This window comes from Tachyglossus aculeatus, chromosome 1, assembly GCF_015852505.1.
Source record: "Tachyglossus aculeatus isolate mTacAcu1 chromosome 1, mTacAcu1.pri, whole genome shotgun sequence".
NCBI classification, from domain to species: Eukaryota; Metazoa; Chordata; class Mammalia; order Monotremata; family Tachyglossidae; genus Tachyglossus; species Tachyglossus aculeatus.
The window spans coordinates 9193161-9214402 of record NC_052066.1 but is presented as its reverse complement, the minus strand read 5'-3'; the positions used below and the strand labels follow the sequence as shown (position 1 = coordinate 9214402).

The 21242-nt window shown below is 47.0% G+C and overlaps 1 protein-coding gene across 1 annotated transcript in view; it reads left to right on the top strand.

Moving 5' to 3' along the window:
* Positions 1 to 21242, top strand: part of STK36 (serine/threonine kinase 36) — a 153883-nt gene that overhangs the window by 52731 nt on the left and 79910 nt on the right. Inside the window, 3 exon segments of the mRNA XM_038754532.1 lie at positions 591 to 654; positions 4719 to 4829; positions 12856 to 12930. Of these exon segments, the coding sequence (XP_038610460.1) occupies positions 591 to 654; positions 4719 to 4829; positions 12856 to 12930 (250 nt within the window).

The window sequence follows — 21242 nt, the reverse complement described above, 5'->3', positions numbered from 1 at the left end:
CCGCCTTACCTCCTTCCCTTCCCCACAGCACCTGTATAGATGTATATATGTTTGTACGTATTTATTACTCTATTTATTTTTACCTGCACATATCTATTCTATTTATTTTATTTTGTTAAGATGTTTGGTTTTGTTGTCTGTCTCCCCCTTCTAGCCTGTGAGCCCACTGTTGGGTAGGGACCGTCTCTAGATGTTGCCAACTTGGACTTCCCAAGCGCTTAGTCCAGTGCTCTGTACACCGTAAGAGCTCGATAAATACGATTGATTGATTGATTTTGTTAATGATGTGCCTCTAGTTTTAACTCTATTTGTTCTGACGACCTGAGACCCGTCCGCATGTTTCGTTTGGTCGTCCGTCTCCCCCTTCTAGCCTGTGAGCCCGTTGTGGGGTAGGGACCGTCTCTGTATGTTACCGACTTGGACTTCCCAAGCGCTTAGTGCAGTGCTCTGCACACAATAAGCGCTCAATAAATACGATTGATTAGTGCAGTGCTCTGCACACAGTAAGCGCTCGATAAATACGATTGAATGAATGAATGAATGAATGACCACCCCCTATTCTGCCATGTCCCGTGTCTCCCCCAACGCAGGCTGGAGCAGCTGGAGAGCCGAGCGACCTCTCTGTTCCTCTCCTCACCCCTCGTCCCGCTGGTGGTGAGTCCGTCCCCCTCCGTCCCCCCTCACACCTGGAAAACCCCTGGAGGGAGGCGGGCATGGCCTAGTTGGGGGAGCCCAGGCCTGGGAATCAGAATAATAATAATAATAATAATAATAATAATTATTATGATAATAATAATAATAATGTCATTTGTTAAGTGCTTACTATGTGCAAAGCACTGTTCTAAGCCCTGGGGGGGGATACAAGGTGATCAGGTTGTCCCATGTGGGGCTCGCAGTTTTAATCCCCATTTTCCAGATGAGGGAACTGAGGCTCAGAGAAGTTAAATGACTTGCCCAAAGTCACCCAGCTGACAATGGGCAGAGCCGGGATTTGAACCCATGACCTCTGACTCCAAAGCCCGGGCTCTTTCCACTGAGCCACGCTGCTTCTCTAATAATGATGGCATTTGTTAAGTGCTTACTATGTGCAGAGCACTGTTCTAAGCGTTGGGGGGGGATACAAGGTGATCAGGTTGTCCCACATGGGGCTCACAGTCTTCATCCCCATTTTACAGATGAGGGAACTGAGGCTCAGAGAAGTGAAGTGACTCGCCCAAGGTCACACAGCAGACATGTGGCGGAGTCAGGATTCGAACCCATGACCTCTGACTCCAAAGCCCGGGCTCTTTCCACTGAGCCACGCTGCTTCTCTAAGCAGCGTTCCAGGTCTAGAAGGACCTGGGATCTCATAGTAATAATAATGATGATGGCATTTATTCATTCATTCAATCGTATTTACTGAGCGCTTACTGTGTGCAGAGCACTGTACTAAGCGCTTGGGAAGTCCAAGTTGGCAACATATGGAGACGGTCCCTATGCAACAGCGGGCTCACAGTCTAGAAGGGGGAGACGGAGAACAAAAGAAAACATATTAACAAAATAAAGTGAATAGAATGAATATGTACAAATAAAATAGAGTAATAAATCCGTACAAACATATATACATATATACAGGTGCTGTGGGGAGGGGAAGGAGGTAAGGCTGGGGGGATGGGGAGGGAAGCGCTTACTATGTGCCAAGCACTGTTCTAAGCGCTGGGGAGGTTCAAGGCGATCAGGTTGTCCCAGGGAGGGCTCACCGTCTTCATCCCCATTTGACAGGTGAGGGAACTGAGGACCAGAGAAGTAAAGTGAATTGCCCAAAGACACACAGCTGACAATTGGTGGAGCCGTGATTTGAACCCATGACCTCTGACTCCAAAGCCCCATGCTCTTTCCACTGAGCCATGCTGCTTCTCAATAATGATGGCGTTTTTAAAGCACTTACGATGTGCAAGGCACTGTTCTAAGCGCTGGGGTGGTTACAGGGTGATCAGGTTGTCCCACGGGGGGCTCCCAGTCTTCATCCCCATTTGACAGGTGAGGTCACTGAGGCCCAGAGAAGTGAAGTGACTTGCCCAAAGTCACCCAGCTGACAAGTGGCAGAACCGGGATTCGAACCCATGACCTCTGACTCCAAAGCCCGGGCGCTTTCCACTGAGCCACGCTGTCTGGTGACTGAGAGAAGAGCCCCCCACAGCCTCCTAACACAAGAAGCAGCGTGACTCAGTGGCCAGAGCCCGGGCTTGGGGGTCAGAGGTCGTGGGTTCTAATCCCGGCTCCGCCACTTGTCAGCTGTGTGACTTTGGGCAAGCCACTTCACTTCTCTGTGCCTCAGTTCCCTCATCTGCAAAATGGGGATGAAGACTGGGAGCCCCACATGGGACAACCTGATTGCCTTGTATCTACTCCAGCGCTTAGAACAGTGCTCGGCACATAGTAAGCGCTTAACAAATACTATTATTATTATTTAATAATAATAACAACACAGGCTCTATTTTGGGGGTCTGCTTCCCAGTCAGGACCCCCTGGGTCCCGAGGCAAAGTCTTCGGGCCTTGGGGTGGTGGGGGGAGCCCCCTTTATTGCCTCGCTCTGCCCACGCCCCATTGTGGCTCACTGTACGTACTCATTGTACGTATTTATTACTCTATTTTGTTTGTACATATTCATTCTATTCACTTTATTTTGTTAATATGTTTTCTTTTGTTCTCCGTCTCCCCCTTCTGGCTTGGGAGTCAGAGGTCATGAGTTCAAATCCCGGCACTGCTTACTCGTCAGCTGTGTGACTTTAGGCAAATCATTTCACTTTTCTGTGCCTCAGCGACCTCATCTGTAAAATGGGGATTATTCATTCATTCATTCATTCATTCATTCAATCAGTCGTATTTATTGAGCACTTACTGTGTGCAGAGCACTGTACTAAGCGCTTGGGAAGTCCAATTGGTCAACATCTAGAGACGGTCCCTACCCAACAGCGGGCTCACAGTCTAGAAGGGGGAGACAGACAACAAAACAAAACATATTAACAAAATAAAATCAATAGAATAAATATGTACAAATATAAATAGAGTAATAAATGCGTTCAAACATATATACATATATACAGGTGCTGCGGGGAGAGGAAGGAGGTAAGGCGGGGGGGATGGGGAGAGTAAGGAGGGGGCTCAGTGTGGGATGGCCTCCATTCATTTAATCATATTTATTGAGCGCTTACTGTGTGCAGAGCACTGTACTAAGCGCTTGGGAAGTCCAAGTTGGCAACATATAGAGACGGTCCCTACCCAACAGTGGGCTCACAGTCTAGAAGGGGGAGACGGACAACAAAACGAAACATATTAACAAAATAAAATCAATAGAATAAATATTTACATATAAAATAAATAAATAGAGTAATAAATCTGTACAAACTTCTATACATCTATACAGGTGCTGTGGGGAGGGGAAGGAGGTAAGGCGGTGGGAATGGGGAGAGGAAGGAAGGGGGTTCAGTCTGGGAAGGCCTCCACTCAATCGTATTTATTGAGCACTTACTGTGTGCAGAGCACTGTACTAAGCGCTTGGGAAGTCCAAGTTGGCAACATCTAGAGACGGTCCCTACCCAACAGCGGGCTCACAGTCTAGAAGTCTAGGATGAAGACTAGGAGAAGCAGCGTGGCTCAGTGGAAAGAGCCCGGGCTTTGGAGTCGGAGGTCATGGGTTCAAATCCTGGCTCCACCAGTTGTCAGCTGTGTGACTTTGGGCAAGTCATTTAACTTCTCTGGGCCTCAGTTCCCTCATCTGTCAAATGGGGATGAAGACTGTGAGCCCCTTGTGGGACAACCTGATCACCTTGTAATCCCCAGCGTTTAGAACAGTGCTTGGCACATAGTAAGTGCGTGATAATAATAATAATAATGGCATTTGTTAAGCACTTACTATGTGCAAAGCACTGTTTTAAGCACTGGGGGGGGATGCAAAGTGATCAGGTTGTCCCACGTGGGGCTCACAGTCTTAATCCCCATTTTCCAGATGAGGTAACTGAGGCGCAGAGAAGTTAAGTGACTTGCCCAAGGTCACACAGCAGACACGTGGAGGAGCTGGGATTCGAACCCGCGACCTCTGACTCCAAAGCCCGAGCTCTTTCCACCGAGCCACGCTGCTTCTCATGCAAGTCACTTCACTTCTCTGGGCCTCAGTTCCATCATAAATGCCATCATTAAGACTGCGAGCCCCCCGTGGGACAACCTGATCACCTTGTATCCTCCCCAGCGCTTAGAACAGTGCTTGGCACATAGTAAGCGCGTGATAAATGCCATCATTAAGACTGTGAGCCCCCCGTGGGACAAGCTGATCGCCTTGTATCCTCCCCAGCGCTTAGAACAGTGCTTGGCACATAGTAAGCGCGTGATAAATGCCATCATTAAGACTGTGAGCCCCCCGTGGGGCAACCTGATCGCCTTGTATCCTCCCCAGCGCTTAGAACAGTGCTTGGCACATAGTAAGCGCGTGATAAATGCCATCATTAAGACTGCGAGCCCCCCGTGGGACAACCTGATCACCTTGTATCCTCCCCAGCGCTTAGAACAGTGCTTGGCACATAGTAAGCGCGTGATAAATGCCATCATTAAGACTGTGAGCCCCCCGTGGGGCAACCTGATCGCCTTGTATCCTCCCCAGCGCTTAGAACAGTGCTTGGCACATAGTAAGCGCCTAACCAATGCCATTATTGTTATTATTCTTGTTCTCCCCACCGCACCAGGGGGCTGCCGCGGGAATCCTGGCCCAGCTGAGGGGGCAGGGGCCGGTCCGCACCCCCTTGCCGGAGGAGTGGAAGACGGCCGCCACCTACGCCCTTTCGGCCCCCGCGGAGGTGAGAGGTCACTGGGGGTCCTCCAGGTGGGATGGGGGTCCTCTAAGAAGCTGGGGGGAAGCCGGAGGAGCCCTCAGGGTCATCCCACTGACTAACCCCGCCACCTCTTCTAGCCTGTGAGCCCGCTGTTGGGTAGGGACCGTCTCTAGATGTTGCCAACTTGTCCTTCCCAAGCACTTAATCAATCAATCAATCAATCAATCGTATTTATTGAGCGCTTACTATGTGCAGAGCACTGGACTAAGCGCTTGGGAAGTACAAATTGGCATCACACAGAGACAGTCCCTACCCAACAGTGGGCTCACAGTCTAAAAGGGGGAGACAGAGAACAGAACCAAACATACCAACAAAATAAAATAAGTTATTTTTTAACTTATCCAGTGCTGTGCACACAGTAAGCGCTCAATAAATACGATTGAATGAATGAATGAAGGTCTGTCTTCCCTTTCTAGACTGTGAGCCCGCTGTTGGGTCGGGACCGTCTCTAGATGTTGCCAACTTGTCCTTCCCAAGCGCTTAATCCAGTGCTGTGCACACAGTAAGCGCTCAATAAATACGATTGAATGAATGAATGAAGGTCTGTCTCCCCCTTCTAGACTGTGAGCCCGCTGTTGGGTTGGGATCGTCTCTAGATGTTGCCAACTTGTCCTTCCCAAGCGCTTAATCCAGTGCTGTGCACACAGTAAGCGCTCAATAAATACGATTGAATGAATGAATGAAGGTCTGTCTCCCCCTTCTAGACTGTGAGCCCGCTGTTGGGTTGGGATCGTCTCTATGTGTTGCCAACTTGGACTTCCCAAGCGCTTAGTACAGTGCTCTGCACACAGGAAGCGCTCAATAAATGCGATTGAATGAATGAATGAAGGTCTGTCTCCCCCTTCTAGACTGTGAGCCCGCTGTTGGGTCGGGACCGTCTCTAGATGTTGCCAACTTGTCCTTCCCAAGCGCTTAGTCCAGTGCTCTGCACACAGTAAGCGCTCAATAAATACGATTGAATGAATGAATGAAGGTCAGTCTCCCCCTTCTAGACTGTGAGCCCGCTGTTGGGTCGGGACCGTCTCTAGATGTTGCCAACTTGGACTTCCCAAGCGCTTAGTCCAGTGCTCTGCACACAGTAAGCGCTCAATAAATATGATTGAATGAATGAATGAAGGTCTGTCTCCCCCTTCTAGACTGTGAGCCCGCTGTTGGGTAGGGACCGTCTCTAGACGTTGCCAACTTGGACTTCCCAAGCGCTTCGTCCAGTGCTCTGCACACAGTAAGCGCTCAATAAATACGATTGAATGAATGAATGAAGGTCTGTCTCCCCCTTCTAGACTGTGAGCCCGCTGTTGGGTCGGGACTGTCTCTATATGTTGCCAACTTGGACTTCCCAAGCGCTTAATCCAGTGCTGTGCACACAGTAAGCGCTCAATAAATACGATTGAATGAATGAATGAAGGTCTGTCTCCCCCTTCTAGACTGTGAGCCCGCTGTTGGGTCGGGACCGTCTCTAGATGTTGCCAACTTGGACTTCCCAAGCGCTTAGTCCAGTGCTCTGCACACAGTAAGCGCTCAATAAATACGATTGAATGAATGAATGAAGGTCTGTCTTCCCTTTCTAGACTGTGAGCCCGCTGTTGGGTCGGGACTGTCTCTCGATGTTGCCAACTTGGACTTCCCAAGCGCTTAGTCCAGTGCTCTGCACACAGTAAGCGCTCAATAAATGCGATTGAATGAATGAATGAAGGTCTTTCTCCCCCTTCTAGACTGTGAGCCCGCTGTTGGGTAGGGACCGTCTCTAGATGTTGCCAACTTGTCCTTCCCAAGCACTTAATCCAGTGCTGTGCACACAGTAAGTGCTCAATAAATACGATTGAATGAATGCATGAAGGTCTGTCTCCCCCTTCTAGACTGTGAGCCCGCTGTTGGGTCGGGACTGTCTCTATATGTTGCCAACTTGGACTTCCCAAGCGCTTAGTACAGTGCTCTGCATACAGTAAGCGCTCAATAAATACGATTGAATGAATGAATGAAGGTCTGTCTCCCCTTTCTAGACTGTGAGCCCGCTGTTGGGTCGGGACCGTCTCTAGACGTTGCCAACTTGGACTTCCCAAGCACTTGGTCCAGTGCTCTGCACACAGTAAGTGCTCAATAAATACGATTGAATGAATGAATGAAGGTCTGTCTCCCCTTTCTAAACTGTGAGCCCACTGTTGGGTAGGGACCATCTCTAGATGTTGCCAACTTGGACTTCCCAAGCGCTTAGTCCAGTGCTCTGCACACAGTAAGCGCTCAATAAATACAATTGAATGAATGAACGAAGGTCTGTCTCCCCCTTCTAGACTGTGAGCCCGCTGTTGGGTAGGGACCGTCTCTATATGTTGCCAACTTGGACTTCCCAAGCGCTTAGTCCAGTGCTCTGCACATAGAAAGCGCTCAATAAATATAATTGAATGAATGAATGAAGGCCTGTCTCCCCCTTCTAGCCTGTGAGCCCGCTGTTGAGTAGGGACCGTCTCTATGTGTTGCCAACTTGGACTTCCCAAGCGCTTAGTCCAGTGCTCTGCACACAGTAAGCGCTCAATAAATACGATTGAATGAATGAATGAATGAAGGGACTTGCCCAAAGTCACCCAGCTGACAAGTCAGCAGCGTGACTCAGTGAAAAGAGCCCGGGCTTGGGAGCCAGAGGTCGTGGGTTCCAATCCCGGCTCCACCACTTGTCAGCTGGGTGACCTTGGGCAAGCCACTTCACTTCTCTGAGCCTCAGTTCCCTCATGTGGAAAATGGGGATGAAGACTGTGAGCCCCCCGTGGGACAACCTGATCACCTTGTATCCCCCCCAGTGCTTAGAACAGTGCTTTGCACATAGTAAGCGCTTAACAAATGCCAAATGGGGATTAAGACTGTGAGCCCCCAGTGGGACAACCTAACCACCTTGTAACTTCCCCAGTGCTTAGAACAGTGCTTTGCACATAGTAAGCGCTTAATAGATGCTATTATTATTATTATTATTATTATTATTATTATTATTTAGAGAAGCAGCGTGGCTCAGTGGAAAGAGCCCGGGCTTGGGAGCCAGAAGTGGTGGATTCTAATCCCGACTCGGCCACTTAATAATAATAGTAATAATGATGGTATTTGTTAAGCGCTTACTATGTGCAAAGCACTGTTCTAAGCACTGGGGGGATACAAGGTGATCAGGTTGTCCCACTGGGGGCTCACAGTCTTAATCCACATTTCACAGATGAGGGAACTGAGGCACAGAGAAGTGAAGTGACTTGCCCAAAGTCACACAGCTGACAATTGGCGGAGCTGGGATTTGAACCCACGACCTCTGACTCCCAAGCCCGGGCTCTTTCCACTGAGCCACGCTGCTGACTTGTCAGCTGGGTGACTTTGGGCAAGTCCCTTCATTCACTCATTCATTCAATCATATTTATTGAGCACTTACTGTGTGCAGAGCACTGTACTAAGCGCTTGGGAAGTACAAGTTGGCAACATATAGAGATGGTACCTACCCAACAGCGGGTTCACAGTCTAGAAGGGGGAGACAGACCTTCACTTCTCTGGGCCTCAGTTCCCTCCTCTGTAAAATGGGGATGAAGGCTGTGAATCCCACGAGGGACAACCTGATGACCTTGTATCCCCCCCAGCGCTTAGAGCAGTGCTTCACACATAGTAAGCGCTTAACAAATGCCATTATAATTATTATTTTCATTCATTCATTCATTCAATCATATTTATTGAGCGCTTACTGTGTGCAGAGCACTGTACTAAGCGCTTGGGAAGTCCAAGTTGGCAACATATAGAGATGGTCCCTACCCAACAGCGGGCTCACGGTCTAGAAGGGAGAGACAGACCTTCATTCATTCATTCAATCGTATTTATTGAGCGCTTACTGTGTGCAGAACACTGTACTAAGCGCTTGGGAAGTTCAAGTTGGCAACATCTAGAGACGGTCCCTACCCAACAGCGGGTCACGGTCTAGAAGGGGGAGACAGACCTTCACTTCTCTGGGCCTCAGTTCCCTCCTCTGTAAAATGGGGATGAAGACTGTGAGCCCCACGGGGGACAACCTGATGACCTTGTATCCCCCCCCAGCGCTTAGAGCAGTGCTTCACACATAGTAAGCGCTTAACAAATGCCATTATAATTATTATTTTCATTCCTTCATTCATTCAATCGTATTTATTGAGCGCTTACTGTGTGCAGAGCACTGGACTATGTGCTTGGGAAGTACAAGTCGGCAACATCTAGAGACGGTCCCTACCCAACAGCGGACTCACAGTCTAGAAGGGGGAGACAGACAACAAAATAAAACATGTTAAGAAAATAAAATAAATAGAATAAATATGTACAAATAAAATAGAGTAATAAATCCGTACAAACATCTATACATATATACAGGTGCTGTGGGGAGGGGAAGGAGGTAAGCCGGGGGGGATGGAGAGGGGGAGGAAGGGGAGAGGAAGGAGGGGGCTCAGTGTGGGAAGGCCTCCTATTTATTGTTGTCTTGTTGTATTGTTGTCATCTTCTAGACTGTGAGCCCGTTGTTGGGTAGGGACCATCTCTGTATGTTGCCAACTTGTACTTCCCAAGCACTTAGTACAGTGCTCTGCACACAGTAAGCGCTCAATAAATATGATTGAATGAATGAATGAATGAATGAATTTATTGTTGTATTGTCCTCTCCCAAGCGCTTAGTACAGTGCTCTGTGCACAGTAAGCGCTCAATAAATACGATCGAATGAATGATTCAGGACCTCATGGACAGGGAATGTGTCTGTTTATTGTTCTAATGGACTTTCCAAGCACTTAGTACGGTGCTCGGCACACAATGAGTGCTCAATAAATACCACTGACTGACAGAATAACAGTGTGGCTTAGTGGAAAGAGCCCGGGCTTGGGAGTCAGAGGTCGTGGGTTCTAGTCCCGGCTCCGCCACTCGTCAGCTGGGTGACTTTGGGCAAGCCACTTCACTTCTCTGGGCCTCAGTGACCTCAGCTGGAAAATGGGGATGAAGACCGTGAGCCCCACGTGGGACAACCTGATGGCCTTGTATCCCCACTCAGCGCTTAGAACAGTGCTTCAGACATAGTAAGCGCTTAGCAAATGCCGTTATTATTATTATTATGGGGATTAGGATGGTGAGCCCCACGTGGGACAACCTGATGGTCTTGCATCTCCCCCAGCGCTCAGAACAGTGCTTCACACATAGTAAGCGCTTAGCAAATGTCATTATTATTATTATTATTATTATTATGGGGATTATGATGGAGAGCCCCACGTGGGACAACCTGATGGCCTTGCATCTCCCCCAGCGCTCAGAACAGTGCTTCACACATAGTAAGCGCTTAGCAAATGCCATTATTATTATTATTATTTTTATTCTGGGGATTAGGACGGGGAGCACCACATGGGACAACCCGATGGCCTTGTATCTCCCCCGGTGCTTAGAACAGTGCTTCTCACATAGTAAGCGCTTAGCAAATGCCATTATTATTATTATTATTATGGGAATTAGGATGGGGAGCCCCACGTGGGACAAACTGATGGCCTTGCATCTTCCCCAGCGCTCAGAACAGTGCTTCACACATAGTAAGCGCCTAGCAAATGCCATCATCGTTATTATTATTATGGGGATTAGGATGGAGAGCCCCACGTGGGACAAACTGATGGCCTTGCATCTTCCCCAGCGCTCAGAACAGTGCTTCACGCATAGTAAGCGCCTAGCAAATACCATCATTATTATTATTATTATTATGGGGATTAGGACTGTGAGCCCCACGTGGGGCAAAGTGATGGCCTTGTATCCCCACCAAGCGCTTAGAACAGTGCTTCACACATAGTAAGTGCTTAGCAAATGCCATTATCATTATTATTATTATGGGAATTAGGACGGTGAGCCCCACGTGGGACAACCTGATGGCCTTGTATCTCCCCCAGTACTTAGAACAGTGCTTCACACATAGTAAGCGCTTAGCAAATGCCATTATTATTATTATTGTTATTATTATGGGGATTAGGACGGGGAGCCCCATGTGGGACAACCCGATGGCCTTGCATCTCCCCCAGCGCTCAGAACAGTGCTTCACACATAGTAAGCGCTTAGCAAATGCCATCATTATTATTATTATGGGAATTAGGACGGGGAGCCCCACGTGGGACAAACTGATGGACTTGTATCCCCACCAAGCTCTTAGAACAGTGCTTCACACATAGTAAGCGCTTAGCAAATGCCATCATCGTTATTATTATTATGGGGATTAGGATGGTGAGCCCCACGTGGGACAACCTGATGGCCTTGCATCTCCCCCAGCGCTCAGAACAGTGCTTCACACATAGTAAGCACTTAGCCAATGCCATTATTATTATTATTATGGGAATTAGGATGGGGAGCCCCACGTGGGACAACCCGATGGCCTTGCATCTCCCCCAGCGCTCAGAACAGTGCTTCACACATAGTAAGCGCTTAGCAAATGCCATCATTATTATTATTATTATTATGGGGATTAGGACGGTGAACCCCACGTGGGACAACCTGATGGCCTTGTATCCCCACCCAGCGCTTAGAACAGTGCTTCACACATAGTAAGCGCTTAGCAAATACCATTATTATTATTATTATTATGGGAATTAGGACGGGGAGCCCCACGTGGGACAACCTGATGGCCTTGCATCTCCCCCAGCGCTCAGAACAGTGCTTCACACATAGTAAGCGCCTAGCAAATACCATCATTATTATTATTATTACGGGGATTAGGACAGTGAGCCCCACGTGGGACAAACAGATGGCCTTGTATCCCCACCAAGTGCTTAGAACAGTGCTTCACACATAGTGAGCGCTTAGCAAACACCATCATTATTATTATTATTATTATGGGAATTAGGACAGGAAGCCCCATGTGGGACAAACTGATGGCCTTGTATCCCCACCAAGCGCTTAGAACAGTGCTTCACACATAGTAAGCGCTTAGCAAATGCCATCATTATTATTATTATTATTATTATGGGGATTAGGACGGGGAGCACCACGTGGGACAACCCGATGGCCTTGTATCTCCCCCAGTGCTTAGAACAGTGCTTCTCACATAGTAAGCGCTTAGCAAATGCCATCATCATTATTATTATTTTGGGGATTAGGATGATGAGCCCCACGTGGGACAACCTGATGGCCTTGCATCTCCCCCAGCGCTCAGAACAGTGCTTCACACATAGTAAGCGCTTAGCAAACGCCATCATTATTATTATTATGGGAATTAGGACGGGGAGCCCCATGTGGGACAACCTGATGGCCTTGCACCTCCCCCAGCACTCAGAACAGTGCTTCACACATAGTAAGCGCTTAGCAAATGCCATCATCACCATTATTATTATTATGGGGATTACGACGGGGAGCCCCACGGGGGACAACCTGATGGCCTTGCATCTCCCTAATCAATCAATCAATCAATCATATTTATTGAGCGCTGTGTGCAGAGCACTGTACTAAACGCTTGGGAAGTCCAAGTTGGCAACATATAGAGACAGTCCCTACCCAACAGTGGGCTCACAGTCTAAAAGGGGGAGACAGGGGGTCAGGGACAGGGGGTCTAAAAGGGGGTCCCTCCTACTCTGTGAGACCCATGTGGAATAGGGACAGTGTTCAACCTGATTATCTTAGTACAGCACTTGAGTCCAGAGGTCATGGGTTCAAATCCCAGCTCCGTCAATTGTCAGCTGCGTGACCTTGGGCAAGTCACCCAACCTCTCTGCGCCTCATCTGTAAAATGGGGATTAAGACTGTGAGCCCCCCGTGGGACAACCTGATCATCACCTTGTAACCATCGTAGCGCTTAGAGCAGCGCTTTGCACATGGTAAGTGCTTAATAAATGCCATTATTGTCATTATTAGCGCTCAGAACAGTGCTTGGCACATAGTAAGCGCTTAACAAGTACCATCCTCATCACCAACCACCACCACCACCACCATCACCCTCCTCCTGAGCTACACCTGATCCCCGTCCGGCTTCTTTACCGCCTCACCTCTCGTCCTCCACAGCTGCACGTGACCCCGCCCGACCTGTCCGGCTTCTTCGACGGCCTTCTCCTCCTGCTGCTGCAGCTGGTCTCTGAGGTATTTGGCCAGGGATTCATTCGTTCATATTTATTGAGCGCTTACTGTGTGCTGAGCACTGGACTAAGCGCTTGGGAAGTCCAAGTGGGCAACATCCAGAGGCGGCCCCTACCCAACAGCGGGCTCACAGGCTAGAAGGGGGAGACGGACAACAAAACACAACATATTAACAAAATAAAATAAATAGAATTCATTCATTCATTCAATCGTATTTACTGAGCGCTTACTGTGTGCAGAGCACTGGACTAAGCGCTTGGGAAGTCCAAGTTGACAACATCTAGAGGCGGTCCCTACCCACCAGCGGGCTCACAGGCTAGAAGGGGGAGACGGACAACAAAACAAAACATATTAATAAAATAAATAGAATTCATTCATTCATTCAATCGTATATATTGAGCGCTTACTGTGTGCAGAGCACTGGACTAAGCACTTGGGAAGTCCAAGTGGGCAACATCTAGAGACAGTCCCTACCCAACAGCGGGCTCACAGGCTAGAAGGGGGAGACGGACAACAAAACAAAACATTTTAACAAAATAAAATAAATAGAATTCATTTGTTCATTCATTCAGTCATATTTATTGAGCGCTTACTGTGTGCAGAGCACTGGACTAAGCGCTTGGGAAGTCCAAGTTGGGAACATCTAGAGGTGGTCCCTACCCAACAGTGGGCTCACAGGCTAGAAGGGGGAGACGGACAACAAACACAACATATTAACAAAATAAAATAAATAGAATAAATATGTACAAGTAAAATAGAGTAATAAATCTGTACAAACATAGCGCTTACTGTGTGCATAGCACTGTACTAAGCGCTTGGGAAGTCCAAGTTGGCAACATCTAGAGACGGTCCATACCCAACAGCGGGCTCACAGTCTAGAAGGGGGAGACAGACAACAAAACCAAACATATTAACAAAATAAAATCAACAGAATTCATTCGTTCATTCATTCAATCGTATTTATTGAGCGCTTACTGTGTGCAGAGCACTGGACTAAGCGCTTGGGAAGTCCAATCTGGCAACATCTAGAGGCGGCCCCTACCCAACAGCGGGCTCACAGGCTATAAAGGGGAGACGGACAACAAAACACAACATATTAACAAAATAAAATAAAGAGAATAAATATGTACAAATAAAATAAATAAAATAATAAATAAATAAATAGGGATGGGCGAAGGGGTTTAGTCCGGGGCCCCAACTGCCCCTCGGGGCTCCCCGCCACTGAGGCAGGCCTCTCCCTCCTTCCCCCAGCCCCCCAAAACCAGCCCCCGCAGCCGCAGGGGCCGGGAGAAGAGAAGGCCGGGCCGCCCGCTAACATTTTTATATTTTTATATTTTTAATACGATAAATATGATTGAATGAACGAATTTTCCCCTCAATACTGTCACCCCCTCCTCAGGGGCAGCGTGGCTCCGTGGAAGAGCCCGGGCTTGGGAGTCCGAGGACGGGGGTTCTAATTCCGGCCCCGCCACTTATCATACATTATATCATACATATATGTATATATGTTTGTACATATTTATTACTCTATTTATTTATTTATTTATTTTACTTGTACATATCTATTCTATTTATTCTATTTTGTTAGTATGTTTGGTTTTGTTCTCTGTCTCCCCTTTTAGACTGTGAGCCCACTGTTGGGTAGGGACTGTCGCTATATATTGCCAATTTGTACTTCCCAAGCGCTTAGTCCAGTGCTCTGCACATAGTAAGCGCTCAATAAATACGATTGATGATGATGATGATACATTCAATCGTATTTATTGAGCGCTTACTGTGTGCAGAGCACTGGACTAAGAGCTTGGGAAGTCCAAGTTGACAGCTGTGTGACTTTGGGCCGGTCACTTCACTTCTCTGGGCCTCAGTTCCCTCATCTGTAAAACGGGGATCATCATCATCATCATCGATCGTATTTATTGAGCGCTTACTGTGTGCAGAGCACTGGACTAAGCGCTTGGGAAGTACAAGTTGGCCACATATAGAGACGGTCCCTACCCAACAGTGGGCTCACAGGCTAGAAGGGGGAGACAGAGAACAAAACAAAACATATTAACAAAATAAAATAAATAGAATAGATATGTACAAGTAAAATAAACATAGAGTAATAAATACGTACAAACCTATATACATATATACAGGTGATATACATATATACAGGTGATATACATATATACAGGTGTATATATATATATATATATACAGGTATATAACCTGATCCCCTTGTAACCTACCCAGCGCTTAGAACAGTGCTTTGCTCATAGTAAGCGCTTAATAAATAACATTTTTAAAAAAAGACAACAACAGTGCAGGGTGGCTCAGAGGAAAGAGCCCGGGCTTTGGAGTCAGAGGTCAGGGGTTCAAATCCCGGCTCCACCAATTGTCATTCATTCATTCAATCGTATTTATTGAGCGCTTACTGTGTGCAGAGCACTGGACTAAGCGCTTGGGAAGTCCAAGTTGGCAACATATGGAGACGGTCCCTACCCAACAGCGGGCTCACAGTCTAGAAGGGGGAGACAGACAACAAAAGGGCAAGTCACTTCATTTCTCTGGGCCTCAGTTCCCTCATCCAGAAAATGGGGATGAAGACTGTGAGACCCCCGTGGGACAACCTGATCCCCTTGTAACCTCCCCAGCGCTTAGAACAGTGCTTTGCACATAGTAAGTGCTTAATAAATGCCATTATAAAAAAGTGCTTTGCACACAGTAAGCGCTTAATAAATGTCATTATTATTGAATAATAATCCCCAGCGCTTAGAACAGTGCTTTGCACATAGTAAGCACTTAATAAATGCCATTATAAAAAAAAGTGCTGTGCACATAGTAAGCGCTTAATAAATGTCATTATTATTGAATAATAATAATAATAAATAATAATTGTGTTGCCAACTTGTACTTCCCAAGCACTTAGTACAGTGCTCTGCACACAGTAAGTGCTCAATAAATAATAATAATAATAATAATGGCATTTATTAAGCGCTTACTATGTGCAAAGCACTGTTCTAAGCGCTGGGGAGGTTAAAAGGTGATCAGGTTGTCCCACGTGGGGCTCACAGTCTTAATCCCCATTTTCCAGATGAGGTCACTGAGGCCCAGAGAAGTGAAGTGACTTGCCCGAAGTCACACAGCTGCCAAGTGGTGGAGCCGGAATTTGAACTCACGACCTCTGACTCCAGAGCCCATGCTCTTTTCCATTGAGCCACGCTGCTTCTCTCAATAAATCCAACTGATTGATTGATTGATTGAATAGAAATCAAGCTAGATAATAATGATAATGGCAGTTATTCATTCAATGGTATTTATTGAGCGCTTACTGGGTGCAGAGCACTGCATTAATCCCCATTTCGCGGACAGGGGAACTGAGGCCCAGGGAAGGGAAGTGACTTGCCCAGGGTCACAGAGCCGATAAGCGGCGGGTTCGAAACTCCAACCCACGACCTCTGACCCCCGAGCCCGGGCTCTAACCACTGAGCCACGCTGCTTCTCATCAACGACTGAATGAATGAAGGAATGAATGAATGGATCTAATCCTGGCTCTGCCCCTTGTCAGCTGTGTGACTTTGGGCTTAATAACAATAATGATGGCATTTATTAATAATAATAATAATAGTGGTATTTGTTAAGCGCTTACTATGTGCAAAGCACTGTTCTAAGCACTGGGGGGATACAAGGTGACCAGGCTGTCCCACTTGGGGCTCACAGTCCTCATCCCCATTTTACAGATGAGGTAACTGAGGCCCAGAGAAGTGAAGTGACTTGCCCAAGGTCACACAGCTGACAAGTGGGGGAGCCGGGATTCGAACCCATGACCTCTGACTCCCAAGCCCGGGCTCTTACCACTGAGCCACGCTTCTTCTCATCAACGACTGAATGAATGAAGGAATGAATGAATGGATCTAATCCCAACTCTGCCCCTCGTCGGCTGTGTGACTTTGGGCAGGTCGCTTAATAATAATAATGATGGCATTTATTAATAATAATAATAATAATAATAATAATGTTGGTATTTGTTAAGCGCTTACTATGTGCAAAGCACTGTTCTAAGCACTGGGGGGATACAAGGTGACCAGGTTGTCCCACTTGGGGCTCACAGTCTTCATCCCCATTTTCCAGATGAGGGAACTGAGGCCCAGAGAAGTTAAGTGACTTGCCCAAGGTCACACAGCTGACAAGTGGGGGAGCCGGAATTCGAACCCATGACCTCTGACTCCCAAGCCCGGGCTCTTACCACTGAGCCACGCTTCTTCTCATCAACGACTGAATGAATGAAGGAATGAATGAATGGATCTAATCCCAACTCTGCCCCTCGTCGGCTGTGTGACTTTGGGCAGGTCGCTTAATAAAAATAATGATGGCATTTATTAATAATAATAATAATAATAATAATAATAATGGTGGTATTTGCTAAGCGCTTACTATGTGCAAAGCACTGTTCTAAGCACTGGGGAGGATACAAGGTGACCAGGTTGTCCCACTTGGGGCTCACAGTCTTCATCCCCATTTTACAGATGAGGTAACTGAGGCCCAGAGAAGTGAAGTGACTTGCCCAAGGTCACACAGCTGACAAGTGGGGGAGCCGGAATTCGAACCCATGACCTCTGACTCCCAAGCCCGGGCTCTTACCACTGAGCCACGCTTCTTCTCATCAACGACTGAATGAATGAAGGAATGAATGAATGGATCTAATCCCGACTCTGCCCCTCGTCGGCTGTGTGACTTTGGGCAGGTCGCTTAATAATAATAATAATGATGGCATTTATTAATAATAATAATAATGATGGTGGTATTTGTTAAGCGCTTACTCTGTGCAAAGCACTGTTCTAAGCGCTGGGGGGATACAAGGTGACCAGGTTGTCCCACTTGGGGCTCACAGTCTTCATCCCCATTTTACAGATGAGGTAACTGAGGCCCAGAGAAGTGAAGTGACTTGCCCAAGGTCACACAGCTGACAAGTGGGGGAGCCGGGATTCGAACCCATGACCTATGACTCCAAAGCCCGGGCTCTTTCCACTGAGCCACGCCGCTTCTCATCAACGACTGAATGAATGAAGGAATGAATGAATGGATCTAATCCCGACTCTGCCCCTCATCGGCTGTGTGACTTTGGGCAGGTCGCTTAATAATAATAATGATGGCATTTATTAATAAAATAATAATAATGGTGGTATTAGCTAAGCGCTTACTATGTGCAAAGCACTGTTCTAAGCACTGGGGGGATACAAGGTGACCAGGTTGTCCCACTTGGGGCTCACAGTCTTCATCCCCATTTTACAGATGAGGTAACTGAGGCCCAGAGAAATTAAGTGACTTGCCCAAGGTCACAGCTGACAAGTGGGGGAGCTGGGATTCGAACCCATGACCTCTGGCTCCCAAGCCCGGGCTCTTTCCACTGAGCCACGCTGCTTCCCATAAAGCACTGTTCTAAGCGCTGGGGACGAGAAGCAGCGTGGCTCAGTAGGAAAGCGCCCTGGCTTTGGAGTCAGAGGTCATGGGTTCAAATCCCAGCTCTGCCCATTGTCAGCTGGGTGACCTTGGGCAAGTCACTTCACTTCTCTGGGCCTCAGTTCCCTCATCTGTAAAATGGGGATGAAGACTGTGAGCCCCATGAGGGACAACCTGATCTCCTTGGAACCTCCCCAGTGCTTAGAACAGTGCTGTGCACATAGTAAGCGCTTAACAAATGCCATCATTATTATTATTATTATCAACGACTTTGGACAGGTCGCTTAATAATAATAATGGCATTTATTAAGCGCTTACTATGTGCAAAGCACTGTTCTAAGCGCTGGGGAGGTTCCAAGGTGATCAGTGATCTCCTTGGAGAAGCAGCGTGGCTCAGTAGGAAAGAGCCCTGGCTTTGGAGTCAGAGGTCATGGGTTCAAATGCCGGCTCCGCCCATTGTCAGCTGGGTGACCTTGAGCAAGTCACTTCACTTCTCTGGGCCTCAGTTCCCTCATCAGGAAAATGGGGATGAAGACTGTGAGCCCCATGAGGGACCACCTGATCACCTTGTAACCTCCCCAGCGCTTAGAACAGTGCTGTGCACATAGTAAGCGCTTAACAAATGCCATCATTATTATTATTATTATTATCAACGACTGAATGAACGAAGGAATGAATGGATCTAATCCCAGCTCTGCCCCTCGTCGGCTGTGTGATTTTGGGCAGGTCGCTTAATAATAATAATAATGGCATTTATTAAGCGCTTACTATGTGCAAAGCACTGTTCCTAAGCGCTGGGGAGGTTCCAAGGAGATCAGTGATCTCCTCGGAGAAGCAGCGTGGCTCAGTAGGAAAGAGCCCGGGCTTTGGAGTCAGAGGTCATGGGTTCAAATCCCGGCTTTGCCAATTGTCAGCTGGGTGACCTTGGGCAAGTCACTTCACTTCTCTGGGCCTCAGTTCCCTCATCTGTAAAATGGGGATGAAAACTGTGAGCCCCATGAGGGACAACCTGATCACCTTGTATCCTCCCCAGCGCTTAGAACAGTGCTATGCACATAGTAAGCGCTTAATGAATGCCATTATTATTATTATTATTATCAGTGAACCCACTGTTGGGTAAGGATCGTCTCTATATGTTGCCAACTTGTACTTCCCAAGCGCTTAGTACAGTGCTCTGCACACCGTAAGCGCTCAATAAATATGATTGATTGATTGATTGATCAGGCTGTCCCACGGGGGGCTCACAGTCTTCATGCGCTCAATAAATACGATTGATTGATTGATTGATCCCTGTCCCACATGGGGCTCACAGTCTTCATCCCCTTTTTACAGATGAGGGAACTGAGGCGCAGAGAATAATAATAACTTCTCTGGGCCTCAGTTCCCTCATCTGTAAAATGGGGATGAAGACTGTGAGCCCCCCGTGGGACAACCTGATCACCTTGTATCCCCCCCAGCACTTAGAACAGTGCTTTGCACATAGTAAGCGCTTAATAAATGCCATTATAAAAAAACAACAACAGTGATTTGCACAGCATGGCTCAGTGGAAAGAGCCCGGGCTTTGGAGTCAGGGGTCATGGGTTCAAATCCCGGCTCCGCCACTTGTCAGCTGTGTGACATTGGACAAGTCACTTCACTTCTCTGGGCCTCAGTTCCCTCATCTGGAAAATGGGGATGAAGACTGTGAGCCCCTCGTGGGACAACCTGATTACCTTGTATCTACCCCAGCGCTTAGAACAGTGCTTTGCACACAGTAAGTGCTTAACAAATACCAACATTATTATTATTATTAATAAATGTCATTATTATTAAATAGAAATCAAGCTAGATAATAATGATAATGGCACTTATTCAATCGTATTTATTGAGTGCTTACTGGATGCAGAGCACTGTATTAAGCGCTTGCTATGTGCAAAGCACTGTTCTAAGCGCTGGGGGGGATACAAGGTTCATGCACATCATTAATCAATCAATCAATTGTATTTATTGAGCACTTACTGTGTGCAGAGCACTGCACTAAGCGCTTGGGAAGTCCAAGCTGGCAACATATAGAGACAGTCCCTACCCAACAGTGGGCTCACAGTCTAGAAGAGGATGAATAGAGTAGTAAATATGTACAAGTAAAATAAATAGAGTAGTAAATGTGGAGAATCAATCAATCATATTTATTGAGCGCTTACTGTGTGCAGAGCACTGTACTAAGCGCTTGGGTAGTCCAAGTTGGCAACATATAGAGACAGTCCCTACCCAACAGTGGGCTCACAGTCTAGAAGAGGATGAATAGAGTAGTAAATACGTACAAGTAAGAGTAATAAATAAATAAATAAATAAGTAATAAATGTGGAGAATCACTCAATCAATCGTATTTATTGAGCGCTTACTGTAGTAAATACGTACAAGTAAAATAGAGTAATAAATAAATAAATAAATAATAAGTAATAAATGTGGAGAATCAATCAATCGTATTTATTGAGCGCTTACTGTAGTAAATATGTACAAGTAAAATAGAGTAATAAATAAATAAATAATAAGTAATAAATGTGGAAAATCAATCAATCAATCGATATCGTATTTATTGAGCGCTTACTGTGTGCAGAGCACTGTACTAAGTGCTTGGGAAGTCCAAGTTGGCAACATATAGAGACGGTCCCTACCCAACAGTGGGCTCACAGTCTAGAAGAGGATGAATAGAGTAGTAAGTCAATCCATCAATCAATCAACCATATTTATTGAGCGCTTACTGTGTGCAGAGCACTGTACTAAGTGCTTGGGAAGTCCAAGTTGGCAACATATAGAGACGGTCCCTACCCAACAGTGGGCTCACAGTCTAGAAGAGGATGAATAGGGTAGTAAATATGTACAAGTAAGAGTA